The sequence below is a fragment of the Oreochromis aureus genome, linkage group 3 (assembly GCF_013358895.1).
Source record: "Oreochromis aureus strain Israel breed Guangdong linkage group 3, ZZ_aureus, whole genome shotgun sequence".
Classification (NCBI taxonomy): Eukaryota; Metazoa; Chordata; class Actinopteri; order Cichliformes; family Cichlidae; genus Oreochromis; species Oreochromis aureus.
The window spans coordinates 22,041,882-22,054,934 of record NC_052944.1 but is presented as its reverse complement, the minus strand read 5'-3'; the positions used below and the strand labels follow the sequence as shown (position 1 = coordinate 22,054,934).

Below are 13,053 nucleotides of genomic sequence, written 5' to 3'. Positions count from 1 at the left end.
GAGTGACACACTCACACACACAAGAGGGAAGTTGTCAGCTTCCAAGCAGTAATCCACTTAAGATAGCCTCATTGCGCGCCTGCTCTCCGGCTAAGACACGGGTGTTAAAGCCACCCGGCCAATATTTGCAATTTTTTTTGTTTCTTTATTTACAGTTTGACTTCAGTAAACTAAGTGGGTGACAGAAGTGACAGACGGGTCTGTGTCTGTGTAGGCATCTGAACACCTGATTTTGTAATTTTGATGGGAAACATCAGTTGGTTTTATCCTAATCTCCATCTCTACACACACACATGTGCGTGCACACAACTACTCCATTCGCCCTACATCACTGCGATGCAAGCTGACAGAGACTTTGTCAGCAACTTGGAGAGTGACTGTTCTCTCTCCTCTCTCTACCTCTCTCACACACATTCTCTCACACACACACACACACACACACACACACACACACACACTCTCAGTATTACTATAGCTCAGCCCAGCGCCTCCATCCTCTCCGACACATCACTGCAGCACCGTGAGTCACAGAAGGTCATCTGAGGTAGGTAGATGAGGTGACCTGCAGGGCATTTCAGTGTTCGTAGGTTCCTGGAAGATCTAAGCTGCATCTAAACAGTCGCTCCTCGGGAGGCTGTTTGATTCTGAAATAGGTTGATCTTACGTAAAGTAAAAAAAAATGGCTGGATCAAAATGGTCACTGCCCACCTGAGTGTCCCCAATGTGGATAACTGCTGAACCCTGTGGCTTTCTCAATGTGCCTGAGCAGCGTGTATGGTGCTGTAGCAAGAGGTGAGTTCAATATAGAGTTTTTAGAGGAGAGGAAGAACATCTGTATTTCTTTTGGCTTTGAAATAAGCCATCAGCTAGCTTAACTACAAAGACAACCAATGGCCATTCATTCTAAGATCAATGGGAGCACTTATTATTATTATTATTGTTATTATTATAGTTCATTAGAGCACATCCACTGTATTCTACTCTGTTGTACTTGCTGCTACAATAGAGCCAGGCTACTTTTAACTCAATCTGATATACAAGAATGGGCAGTGCTATCCAAGATAGCATTACTTTTACATTTTTAAAATATCTTTGAAAATACAAATCCTGAAATACAAATTTAACCTCCAAATTAAATAGATTGTCCAGTTATTAAAGCACGTAGATCCACTGCATGAGAGAAACAAATTCTCACAGATTCTCACAGCTTATGTCAGTCAGACACATAGAAAGAGTTAAATTTATAAAATCTTCAAGGGCCCCCAACAAGAGCACTTTAAAAAGGAAAATGGTGATCATCAGTTGGTTTGAGTGTTGTTTTCGTCCTATACAAGCCCACTGGACAGTTTCTCCTGAGAAAAAGGAAAAACTTTAGCCACCTGATTAGGTACACCTGTTCAACTTCTCATTGGAATAAATATCTAATTAACCAATCACATGACAGCAGCTCAGTGAATGTAGACATGGTCAAGACGACCTGCTGCAGTTCAAACTGAGCATCAGAATGAGCAAGAAAGGGGATTTAAGTGACTTTGAATGTGGTATGGTTGTTGTATTTCATAAACTCCTGATATGCTGAAATTTTCCCTCACGACCATCTCTATGGTTTAAAGAGAATAGTCTGAAAGTGACCAGAATGCTTCATACTGACAGGAAAGAAAGAGTAACCTAAATGCAGAAGAGCATCTCTGAACACACATTGAACCTTAAAGCAGAAGACCGCTCCGAGTGCGACTGCTGTCAGCTAAAAAACAGGACGCTAAGGCTACAGCTTTGGTGGGCTCTCAGGACATTGTTTGATCTGATGAGTTTTGATTTGTGTTGCGACATTCAAGTTGTAGGATCAGAATTTGGTGTAAATAACAGGTGTTGTGGTGTAATTGTGCGGGAGGTGATTTCTTGGCACCCTTTGGGCCCCTTAGTACCAGCAGAGCATCATTTAAACACCACAGCCCACCTAAATATCGTTGCTAACCATGTCCATGCTTTTATGGACAGAGTGTACCCGTTTTCTGATGGCTGCTTCGATCCAGATAAGAAACATATGTCAACATGAACCTGAAATCTGGGATGTTTGGAACACCTCATTAAACCATAAAGAATTAAAACAGCTCTGAAGGCTCAAACTTGGGTCCAACCCAGTGTTCCTAACAAAGAGGTCAATGAGCAGTGAAAATCTTTCCAAAAGGCATCAACATTAGAAACACAGTTCCAGTGTGGTGGCTGAAAGTTTGCACACTTATTTCCTGCACATTTATCTTCATGCTGTCCCAGTAGCTCAGTCTCAGATTTTGCTGCTTGTACAGAACACAAAACCTGTGTTATCACATTGATCTCAGCAGGGTTTCAGGTTGTTTGTTGGTTTAAGTAACAAAAGGAAATGCGATCTTTTTGTCTTTGTTTTTGGAGTGCAAATGTTAAAAAAGACAAGAAACCACATGGTTTTATTCATTCTCTCTTATTTGGAGCACTCTGAGCCAAATAGCTCATCCGTTACTTGAAACATTTTGGGCTTGGATCCAGCTCATGACACAACTGAAGATAGCGAGCAGCTTGCCCTACTTTTCTGTGAAACTCTTTATTTTGGCAGGAAGAGCAGGCGGGGAGTCGGACACACGGGGGGAATCCCAGCCTTCTCCTGACATTTCTTACTTGTATATCTTTTAAATTTGCCTGGCACTTATTTTGCTCTTACACTGGCGTTCTTGTCTTAATGGGCTTCTTGCTTTATTGGAAATAAAGTCACAGTAGCGCTAAGCCTGTTGTTTCATAGAAGCCCTTAGCTTTGCTTTTTGTTGCCAGAGCACCATCTTTAATCTGCTGTTGCACTCAAACACGGCACACCTCCCCCGACGAAGCAACTGACACAACCATCTTGTACGTTCAACCGAACGCTCGCTACATGGACACAAAACTGGTTGAATGTAAATGAGTCTCACACAGGCGACAGTAGGCCGTCCTACGGACCGCGCCACATGCCGTCATCTGATCGTTCTCTGCATCTGCTCCCACTGCGACTGCCAAGAGAACAAGAAGTCATTGCCGAGGGGGGCGTACCGTCGCCGTGGCTTTCCCGCTTATCGGAGCTCGCCGTCATTTGGCTTGTAGCTCGCACAGTCTGTGTCATGACACGAGGAGTAAAGATCAGCTGGTTTTACAAAGGAGGTCTTCGAGTATCTTATTTATTTTTGCTCTCATTGTCCTCAGATGAGGCTGATAGAGAGCAGCGAGAAAGGCGCCAGAAAATGTCCCTGATGATTTCTAGTGGTATTGAATGTGCTGTCACTCCAAAGCTGACGGGAAGCTCAACGGCTCACTGGAACTCTTGGCAGATATGCCACGCGGAGTTCGAGATAATAGCGGGATGAAAAGGCCGTGATTTGATTCGATGCTGCCTAATTATTCGTCCACTCTTTGCAGTGTTCTTGCATCTGACTTAGAAGATTGTGGATGAGATTGTGGGTATTGGCTTGGCATATGATGGTGATGATAATAACCTTTACTTATAGCACACAAATTCAATTTCACAGTCCTACTTCAAAATCCGCACACTTCCCTTTAATTAGTGCATTCAGTTCCTTTCCTTCAAAACAGCCCCGTCTGCTCTATATGAAAAGCAAATCTGCTTATTTTCCCTAATACTGCTTATTACTGAGAATTAGAAAATTTGGCTCATGTCTGTGCATTTTTACAGCCGCTTGTCATTCAAATGTTTTTGTGCACCAGCAGAACAAATCTGTTTTTTGAGCAAAATAGAGAGCAGATTGTCTCCTATGTTTAAGGGTGTACTCTGCTTTATTTGAATATATCTATATCTATATATGTATATATGCTTGACTTCGATCACCCTCATGGTTGCAGGTGGGCTGGAGCCTATTCCAGCTGCATGGAGACAGCAGGAGATGGGGTACACCCTGTGACAGGACTAGAAGAAAGAGACAAAGAGACAGACAACCATTCACATATACGGGCAATTTAGAATAACTTGTCCTCATTAACTGCATCTCTTTGGATTCTGAAAGGAAACCTGAATACCTAAGGTGGTAAAACCACACAAACGCAGTCCAGCCAGATGGTGGATTCAAACCCAGAACGTTCCCTGCTGTAAGGCAACAGCGCTAACATCTGAAAATGTTCAGTTTTTAAGTCATTTTAATTGTTACTGTATTGAAAGCACATGTCAGAGGCAAGATTCAGGAAAAATCAGAACAGGTATTATAATAAAAACATCTACCTCATCATGCCTTATACACGGAGTTTCGAGTTGGCAGCTGCTTATTTGCATGAAACTGAAGCCTAGCCTGCTTTATGCAAATCAGATGCCTCTGCAAACTCCTGAAAAATGACCATTGTTCGTGTAATATGGCAGCTTCATGCCTTTTTTCCCTCTTCAATTGACATACATTCAGGTGTATATATTTCCATAATATATAGGAATGTTTGCATGTTAGCCACTGGGTTGGTTTCAGTTTGAAAGTAGGATGCAGACAGGTCGGTGTTTGTGCCGGCAGGAGAGTCGGAGCACTTTCGCTTTCATGCTTCCGTGCAGAAACCTGCCTGTGGACATGTACAATACTGGTTAACAGGCACCAAAAGAATTTGAAATGTAGTTTTCTCATGTCATCGTGTTAGCATAGGTTTAGGAAATATTAAAAATACAACAACGGTATTCATTGTGTACTGCCCACCCACTGCAATACAGATCACTTCCAGGGGTTGCCTGTCTGCACCTCTGCATACAGCATGAACAGAAAATAATGCATACCTGCCGGCCACTTCATTAGTAACATATTGCTAGCACTTGGTTGGAATAAGTCAAAAAGTCTTTCTGTTCAAGTAAAAAGACAAAAATTTGATCGAGTTGTCACGAAAAAAAGTTTCTGAGCTCTGTGGGTAAAAGCGTATACTGCTTATCCACCTCATGGTGTAATCATCAGTCCATACTGACAGGTTAGCATATAGCATCAAGATAGAACATGTGGACCATGTCCACATGTCTGAAAACATCAAGTTGCTGCCACGTAATTAGCTCATATGCGCATTAACAAGCATCTGAACACACACACGAGAGAACGTCAACTCAAAGCCACTGCCTCAACCGATGCTCAGGAGGTAAAGCAACTCATCTACTCATCAGAAGGTTGACGATTTGCTCTAGTCTGTATACTGAAGTACCCATAGGCAAGAAACCGAAGCCCAAATTGCTCCTTGTGCAAAAAAAATTCTCGTTAATGAGGCATGATGTATTAATCGCTTTGGGTGCTCATGTATAGTAAGAAGGCACTAAATAAGAACCAGTCCATTTACCCTCTTTTGGATCCATTCATAAATTAAAATAGTGCCAAATCGCAACAGCAGAAGTCTCAAAGCGCTTTGTAAGTTAAAGATCCTACAATAATACAGAGAAAGCCAAAAAATCAGGCAGCCACCTGTGAGCAAGCGCTTGGCGACAGTGGGAAGGAAAAACTCCCTTTTAACCAGAAGAAACCTCTGACTGAACCAAACCCATCTGCTGCGACTGGTTGGGGATGAGGCAAGGAAGACCGGACAAAAGACAGACTTGTTAGGGAACATAAGTGTATAGAAGTCAGCAGAACAGGTGAAACAGTGTTAGGACTAACTGCTTTTTAAATGTCTTGAGTGTTTCTGGCTCATGTATGAAGGGTTAAGCAAACAGTAACTAATAAAATAACTAACTGGTGGAAAGCTTGTGTCTCCAGACTGTGTAATGAGCTCCTCATGTTATCCTTCTGTGAACTAAAGGTCTCTCTTTCACAGCCCTGTATGTTGTGATGTTTGTGTGATAGTGATTAACTTTTGGTGAGCATTATTTCTGAACCCTCACCGAATAAATATTTCTGTGTGGGGAAAAGAGGCGCATCGTTTCCTTACTGTAACTGTCGCGTGATGCAATTTCCATCCTCGATAAAGCTGTCATCGCTCAGCACGGTGCACACGGGAGTGGGGATTGCGGCGGCAGTTACATCCCTGCCGTCACAAAGTGGCTGCTTGATGTCCCCACCGCACCGCGTGTGCGCCCGTGGCTCTGAAATTGCCTTAAATAAGTCGCACTGTGCGCATCATTGACTTCGCCATTCACTCTGCGCCACTGATCCAAAAAATAGAGCCCCGAAACGGTCGCGACGAGACGCATTTCCCGCCTCTCCTTCTCACCTTTCACGCCCTCTTCCTTTCTCTCCTTCCTTTTTCTTTCCATCAGGGTCTGGTGGGAGAAAAGTACGGCAGCATCCGAGTGCCGGGGGAGGTGGAATCGGCCGAGTTTGAGATGATCTTGGATGCAGCTGTGGAGGCGGGGCTGGACACACACATCCTAGAAGAGTGGTACTGCAGGGATGAAAACTCGGTGCCACCCGCATACTACCTCAAACCCAAAGCCCAAATGCTCAAGAACTACCAGAACTCTGTGAGTCCAGAGCTTCAATCGCACTCAGTCACACTAACAGGAGGCTCGAGGCGTTCGTGTCCTGTGAGTTTCGTGTGAAATGAATTAAATTTCAGCATGCAGGGAAAAGAAGAACAGCTCTTCTTTGAGGTCGATGAATGAACTTATTTTTGTCTTTTGAAATGTTTCACATCCTTGCAAATCAGCCTGAAAAGCCACTTGAAGAATCTGTTAGCAACATTTATTTTAAATAAAACGTCCAAGGTCTGCCTTTAACTTTCAAGAGGTAGTACGCCTCAGTTTTCTTAAGTACACCATGTTGATGTTCCCTTGAGTCTCGCTGAAGTAAAAAAAAAAAAAGACTTTGTGATGATAAAAATAATCACAGAGAAAATTCAAGATTTAAGCATTAAAGGGAACCAGTCGTTTTGCGTTTCCTTACTCGCTGTCATATATAAACACACCAGCCACTTTTTTAGGTACACTTCTTCACACATCTTTTAACACAGATATTTGTAGGGTCAAAAACTTCAACCTGAGCATCAGAATGAGGAAGAAAGATGATTTTAGGGACTTCGAACATGGCGATGGAAAAATCTTGTCTGGTCTGATGAGTCTCGATTTCTGCTGCAATATGTTCTTAGCACACTTTGGTCCCCTTAGTACGAACTGAGCAACATTTAAACAGCACAGCCTACAGCCAGGTATTGTTTCTGACCATGTCCAACCATTTATGACCAAAGTGAACCCATCTTCTGATAACACACCATGTCACAAAGCTCAGAACATCTCACACTGTTTTTTTGAACATGACAATGAGTTCACTGTACTCAAGTGAGCAGATCTCAGTCCAGTAGAGCAGCGGCCCCCAACCTTTTTTGCGCCACGGACCAGTTTACGTCCGACAGTATTTTCACGTATCGGCCTTTAAGGTGTCGTGGATAAATACAACATAAATACAAAATAAAACCAGTACCGACTCCAAAAAAAAGAGGATTTATCCATAACACATGGGAAAAGACCAAGGGAAACCGAGTTAACAATAAAAAATAACAATAAAAACCCCGAAAACCATAAATTTCACACCCGAGCCTCAACTCGCGCGGCCCAGTACCAAACGACTCACGGACCCGTACCGGTCCATGGCCCTGGGGTTGGGGACCGCTGCAGTAGAGCACCTTTGGGATGAATGGGAGCTGTGTGATCCCAAAGGTGTCAGTATGGACAAAAATCTCTGAGGAATGTCTCCAGGACCTCGTTGAATCTGTGCCATGAAGAATTAAAGCAGTCCTGAAGGCAAAACAGGGTCTAATCTGGTACTAGTGAGGCATATATAATAAGTACAAGTAATCTCTTCAGACCATCCATGCTCCTTTGTAGACAGTTTTTGAGTGACTCTCAGTTAGAGGAATAGCTCTAATAGGTTCATCTTTATGAGCAAAGAAGCCCCACCCCCTTTTGTTCAAACCTTCTGTTTGCATGTGGCAACCAATCAGAATAAAATGAACCTAAAGGGAGAGGAGCTAAAGTCAGCTTTATGATGAGCTTGTTTCATATGAAACACTTGAATGTTTCCTGTGTCGCTGCACATATTTGCACTCTTCCTGCACAGAAGCGAGTGACAGCACTTGCTCCGTACATGGTAAGAGTCCATGCTGTGCAGTCAGACTGTCCTCACTCTGCCCCCTCTTCTGCTTAGATGGAGCCAAGCAGCGCAGTCAAGACCAAGAACGACAAGGCCTGGAGGAACGTGTCAGAGGAGATCAAGAGGATCTTCCGAACGGCGGTGCTGCAGCTTCAAGAGAAAGGGACCATGAAGAGCGCTCAGGCCAAGAAATTCCTTTGCTCTGGTAAATTTCACGTCTGCTTTTTCTTTTCATGTTATACTTTTCTCGATACTTTCTTTTCAAATAGGATCACATCTCTCTGTCTGCTGGACTTTTATCTTTCTGGCTTTTCATTTGGTTTTTGAGAATTATTGCAATTTTAGATTTAAAAAATTGATTAGTTTCTTCTGTGATACCTCGCTGGATGTTTTTGAGTTTTAAAAAGTCGGCTTGGGTTTGTTACAACGATGTTACAATAAAAGCCAGCTGATTCTTCAATAATGAAAAAAGTTTGTTAGTCGCAGCCTCAGTTGCTACAGTAAAAAAAACACACAGTGAGTTTATTCCTAATAAATAAGTTAAATTAAAGTTGTTATAAGCGCACGACATTAAATACCCAATTAAACAACACTTATATGCCAAGGTTGCAACTGTGAGTTATCCAGCCTGGAATAAAAACAACATTAACCTTTGTGGGGAACAGAAAATCACACAGCAAAGGCCGTATATTTAATAAGTGAGCCTGTCACCTTGTAACTAAATTGATAACAAGAGATGAGATGCAATCAGGATCTATCAGAGTCACCTCAGCGGACGACAGTGATTGATCGATCACATAGTCGCTTCTCTTCCGAGTTATTTATCCAAGCAGCGTGTTGCAGTGTCAGACCTTTTCTTTTTTTTTTTCCTTTTTTTTAATCAGAAAGAAGCTGATGGTTTTCTGTGTTGTCTGTGCCCCATAGCAGCAGGGGCGTGTCTAAATGGAGATGTATGTGGTGGCACTTGCCCTGGTTGTAAGTAGACGGCAACAGATTTTTGCATTTCATTCATCACAAGCAGATTTCACACAGTTGATAACGTGACTGCGTTCAATCACAAACTAACTGAATACTAGAGACTGTTTGTTTCTTTTTTATTGCCACCTTGATGCACCAAAGTTGCTTTGAAGACAGCAACTGACTGCAAGTGGTGCAGACGTGGTCCCCGTCTCAGAAGCAATTATTTCAAAGGCAAGGATTGCAAGTTAATTGCACAAAGTTGCCACAGCACTTCTGGTCAGTTGCAGCTGCAGTCTCCAACTATGTTTTTCCTAGTGTGACTGCAGAACAATGTGTCATTGCAAGTATATAATATGAGTAATAGAATATGACTCTAAATGAACTCTCAGGGCAGCCATATTCCTTAATGCATGTTTAAAATTAATAAAATAAAATAAAAAAAATAAAATCATATCAACTTGCTGAAGTTGCATCTAATTTTCTGACTCCCTCTGCAAAAGTCACCTCGATAAAAGGCTGTCCATTTTTTGGAACTAATCCTTCAAGAAATCTGCTTTTCTTTTCTAATGCTGTCACAGTGCAAGCAACACACTACTAATGACATTTTAATGACAGTCTTATCAACCAGGCACAGTTTAGTCTTTTAAATTGTGAAAATCAGGAAGAATACAAGCTAATTAAGGAGTGTCGCTTAGCGTTTTATCATTTTAGATAACAAGGAAGCTTCTAGTTTTTATGCACTTTAATTGAAGAGTCTGTGGAGGAAGTTGTGCCGTCTCCCAGAATTCCCAGCTTTTCTTTCACTCTTTGTCTCTTCCCCTCCGTCATTAGCAGACTGCCCTGTGAGCTCTGCTAAAAGCAGAGTTTCAGTCAGTGGGCTCTTTGTGGGCGAGCCTGTGATACAGTTCAGTAAAGCTGGCTTGTATGAGTTTTACAAACCTTCTTGTGAATAAGATTCAAGAGAAATATAATGGAAAGCTAAAAGCTTCTTAAACCTGTTCGGCTGTGCTCATGTCAGACTTTTTACCTTTGCAGGTTGCTCGGTGTAATCCGGCCGTGGGTTTTGTGCTACTCGAATATGATTAATTAAAAAATGTCTTTTTTCTTCTTTCAGCCTTGGAGGATGAATTAGACTTTGCCCTTGGGAAACAAACGCCTGCCTTTCTCAGGAAATGTGTCTGCTACATTCGCAAGATCTCCAACTTTGACCGCTTCGCCAAACTCCCTGAGATGGCTCGCTACATGGACATCGTGGTCAGCAGCGATCGGGTCATGCGCAACCAGGAGGCCTACGAACGCCTCCTGAAGGTGCGGGATGAGTTCATCCCCACGGTCGTGGCCGCCTCCAATCTCCGCGTCTATTCTTCTGTCACCCATTGCGACATGAAGTTAGGCTACTCACAAGAAGTGGAAAGCCACTATGTAGAAGGTCTGTGCAAGCAGTTCTACGAGGACATGGTGGACATCATCCAGGCCACGGTCCAGCAGAACTTTGACACGGAGACTGACCCGCTGTACGACGAGATCCTGCAGCACCTGTCCCTCTGTAAGTCCTACGCGGCCCTCTACGAGTACAAGACCGAGTCTCTGGATTATGTGCAGGAGTATCTGATGCCGTCTAAGGGGAGCAGGACGAGCCCTCTAGTGGTGTACGGGGGACCCTGCACCGGAAAGACGCTGCTGCTGTCCGAGGTGGCAAAACAGGTGAGGCATGCAGGCGGTAACTTTTTTTGTGTCACCCACGTCTCAGTTTTCCTCTCATTTTGGCTCTCGCTGTGCGTTCGCGCTCGTCTGTCTGTCTGATCCGAGCATGTGTCCATCTTTGTACAACAGAGTATGAGGGGGCGTGCGACTGTTCATCTCTTCTCATCAAACGCTTGCTTGACCATCTGTGTGTCTGCCAAGAGGCAGTCCATCACCATACACATGCCTCTAATTTCCCACGAAGCCATGCAAGTGTGTGTGTACACATTTGCCTACATCTGTGTGGAACTTCTGGAAATGCGCTTTAGTTTGCTTATTAAAACAGTTGCAGTGGGTGCATTTATTGTTCAGTGGAAGCCAGCGTGTGTGTGTGTGGACTTATCTCTGTGCACATGCACCCTACTCTCTGTTCACTCTCAGGCTTTTGTGTGCCATCTGGCCGCCCGGCTACATTAAGATCACACTGTAGCCAAGATCACACAGCAGACACCCACACATCCACCCCTCCTGTCCAACCTTTGTAATAAATCTCACATTTATTTTAAGCACCATTCATACAAGTATTTGCCCAAAAGCGGAGCTATAGAGGTGGTATAAAAATGTTACAAGGTGCAACAAAATGATGATGAAAGCCTAAAGTTCGGCGTTAAAGATTACCGGGAGACGAGAGGAAAAGTTTTAAAGCGAGGTTTAAAAGTAAAAGGATGAGTGGGAGGGTGTAAGAAGAAGCTGCAGTTTAAACAGCAACATTAATACGATTTATGGTTCTAAATAATTTAACTACAGTTTTAATCATTAGCAGTTTTAGCATTAACTGCTATAGGACTGCTTATCTATTTTCTACGATCTGGTGACTGTGGACGCCGTCCGAGTACAGTGAACTCGCGGTCGTGTTCAGGAAACCAGTTTGAGATGATTGTGTTACCATCAGAAGATGGTACACTGTGGTCATAAAGCAATGGACATGGTCACCAACAATACTGAAGCAGGCTGCGGTGTGTAAGTGATGCTCAGTTGGTACTAAGGGATCCAAAGTGTGCCGTACACAATCACACCACCGCAAGCCTGAACTGTTGATAGAAGGCAGGTTTGATCCCTGCTTTCACGTTGTTTACACCAAATTCTAACCCAACATCTGAAAGTTGCAGCAGAAATTGAGACTCATGAGATCAGGCAACATTTTTGCAATCTTCTATTTTCCAGTTTTGGTGAGATAGAATCTTTTTCCAAATGTTACCCTCAGTTTCCTGTTCTTAGCTGACAGGAGAGGCACTCAATGTGGTTTTCTGCTGCCACAGCTCATCTGCTTCAGGGATTCGCAGGTGTTTTTCTGCATATCTTAGCTGCAACGAGTGGTTATTTGACTTATTGTTGCCTTCCTATCAGCTCGAAGCAGTCTGCTCTTTCTCTGATGACCTTTGACGTCAACAAGGCGTTTTTTTGCACAGAGATCTTTCTCTCTTTCAGACCGTTCTCTCTAAATCTAGAGACGGTTAGTGGAAAAATCCCAGCAGATCAGCAGTTTATGGAATACTCACACCAGCATCTCTGGTACCAACAACAATGCTCAGTTTGAACTTCAGCATTAACCCGTGTATTAGTCTCCAGCCACTTACAGCAAATTAGTAAGAAAATAAATGTATTTGAAGTGTTCGGTGGGCCTGGGGGTTGATGAGAAAGGGATGCTATTAGATTCAAGGGGCTTAATAAGGTGTAGAAGCTTGCAGCCACTCGAGTCCGGTGGGCACGACTCACACTGGGCCTGTTGGGCTTGTTTCATTTGAATCCAAGCTTAGGCAAACTGGGTCTGCTGGAAAATATAGATCTGTGTTCCTCCACGCTGTGGTTTGTTTGTGGAGAGAGAAGAGTAAATGTAAACGCTACAAATGATTATTTAATAACCATCAGCTATTTCCTCTAAATAGCATATTTTATTACCCTGCTTCTCTGTAAAGCATCTGTGATGGAGAAGACCCGGACAGCCAGCACACAATCTTCATTTTCATCTGAAGATGAGGTGTACTGCATATCTATTTAACTATATGCAGTTAAATACTACAATATAATGTAGTATTTAGCCAGTCCACTGAGTCCCAGTCCAAATGTCCTACACTGGTGTTAGAGTTTGGACTCTCAGCTGTTTTATTAAGTTTCATTTCTAGTAATGCTGATTTTCTTTGCACACTTTAAGTAGCTGAAAATAATGAAATGACAAAGACTGGACTTTTTATTTGGAGCTTAAATACTGCAGTTCTCAGAGTAGCTTTAGGCCTCGGTCGTGTTTTATGATGATAACAGATGTGCGAGGAAATAAAACAGATTTTCATATCATCACCCAAAC

At 43.0% G+C, this 13,053-nt stretch overlaps 1 protein-coding gene across 3 annotated transcripts in view; it reads left to right on the top strand.

Moving 5' to 3' along the window:
• LOC116327705 (NACHT and WD repeat domain-containing protein 2) overlaps window positions 1-13,053 on the top strand; it is a 62,278-nt gene that overhangs the window by 37,653 nt on the left and 11,572 nt on the right. For all 3 annotated transcript variants that reach the window (XM_039601684.1, XM_039601679.1, XM_039601673.1), the window contains 3 exons: window positions 6,221-6,424; window positions 8,103-8,253; window positions 10,123-10,712. In XM_039601684.1, coding sequence (XP_039457618.1) covers window positions 6,221-6,424; window positions 8,103-8,253; window positions 10,123-10,712 — 945 coding nt within the window. The remainder of the gene's footprint in view (window positions 1-6,220; window positions 6,425-8,102; window positions 8,254-10,122; window positions 10,713-13,053) is intronic.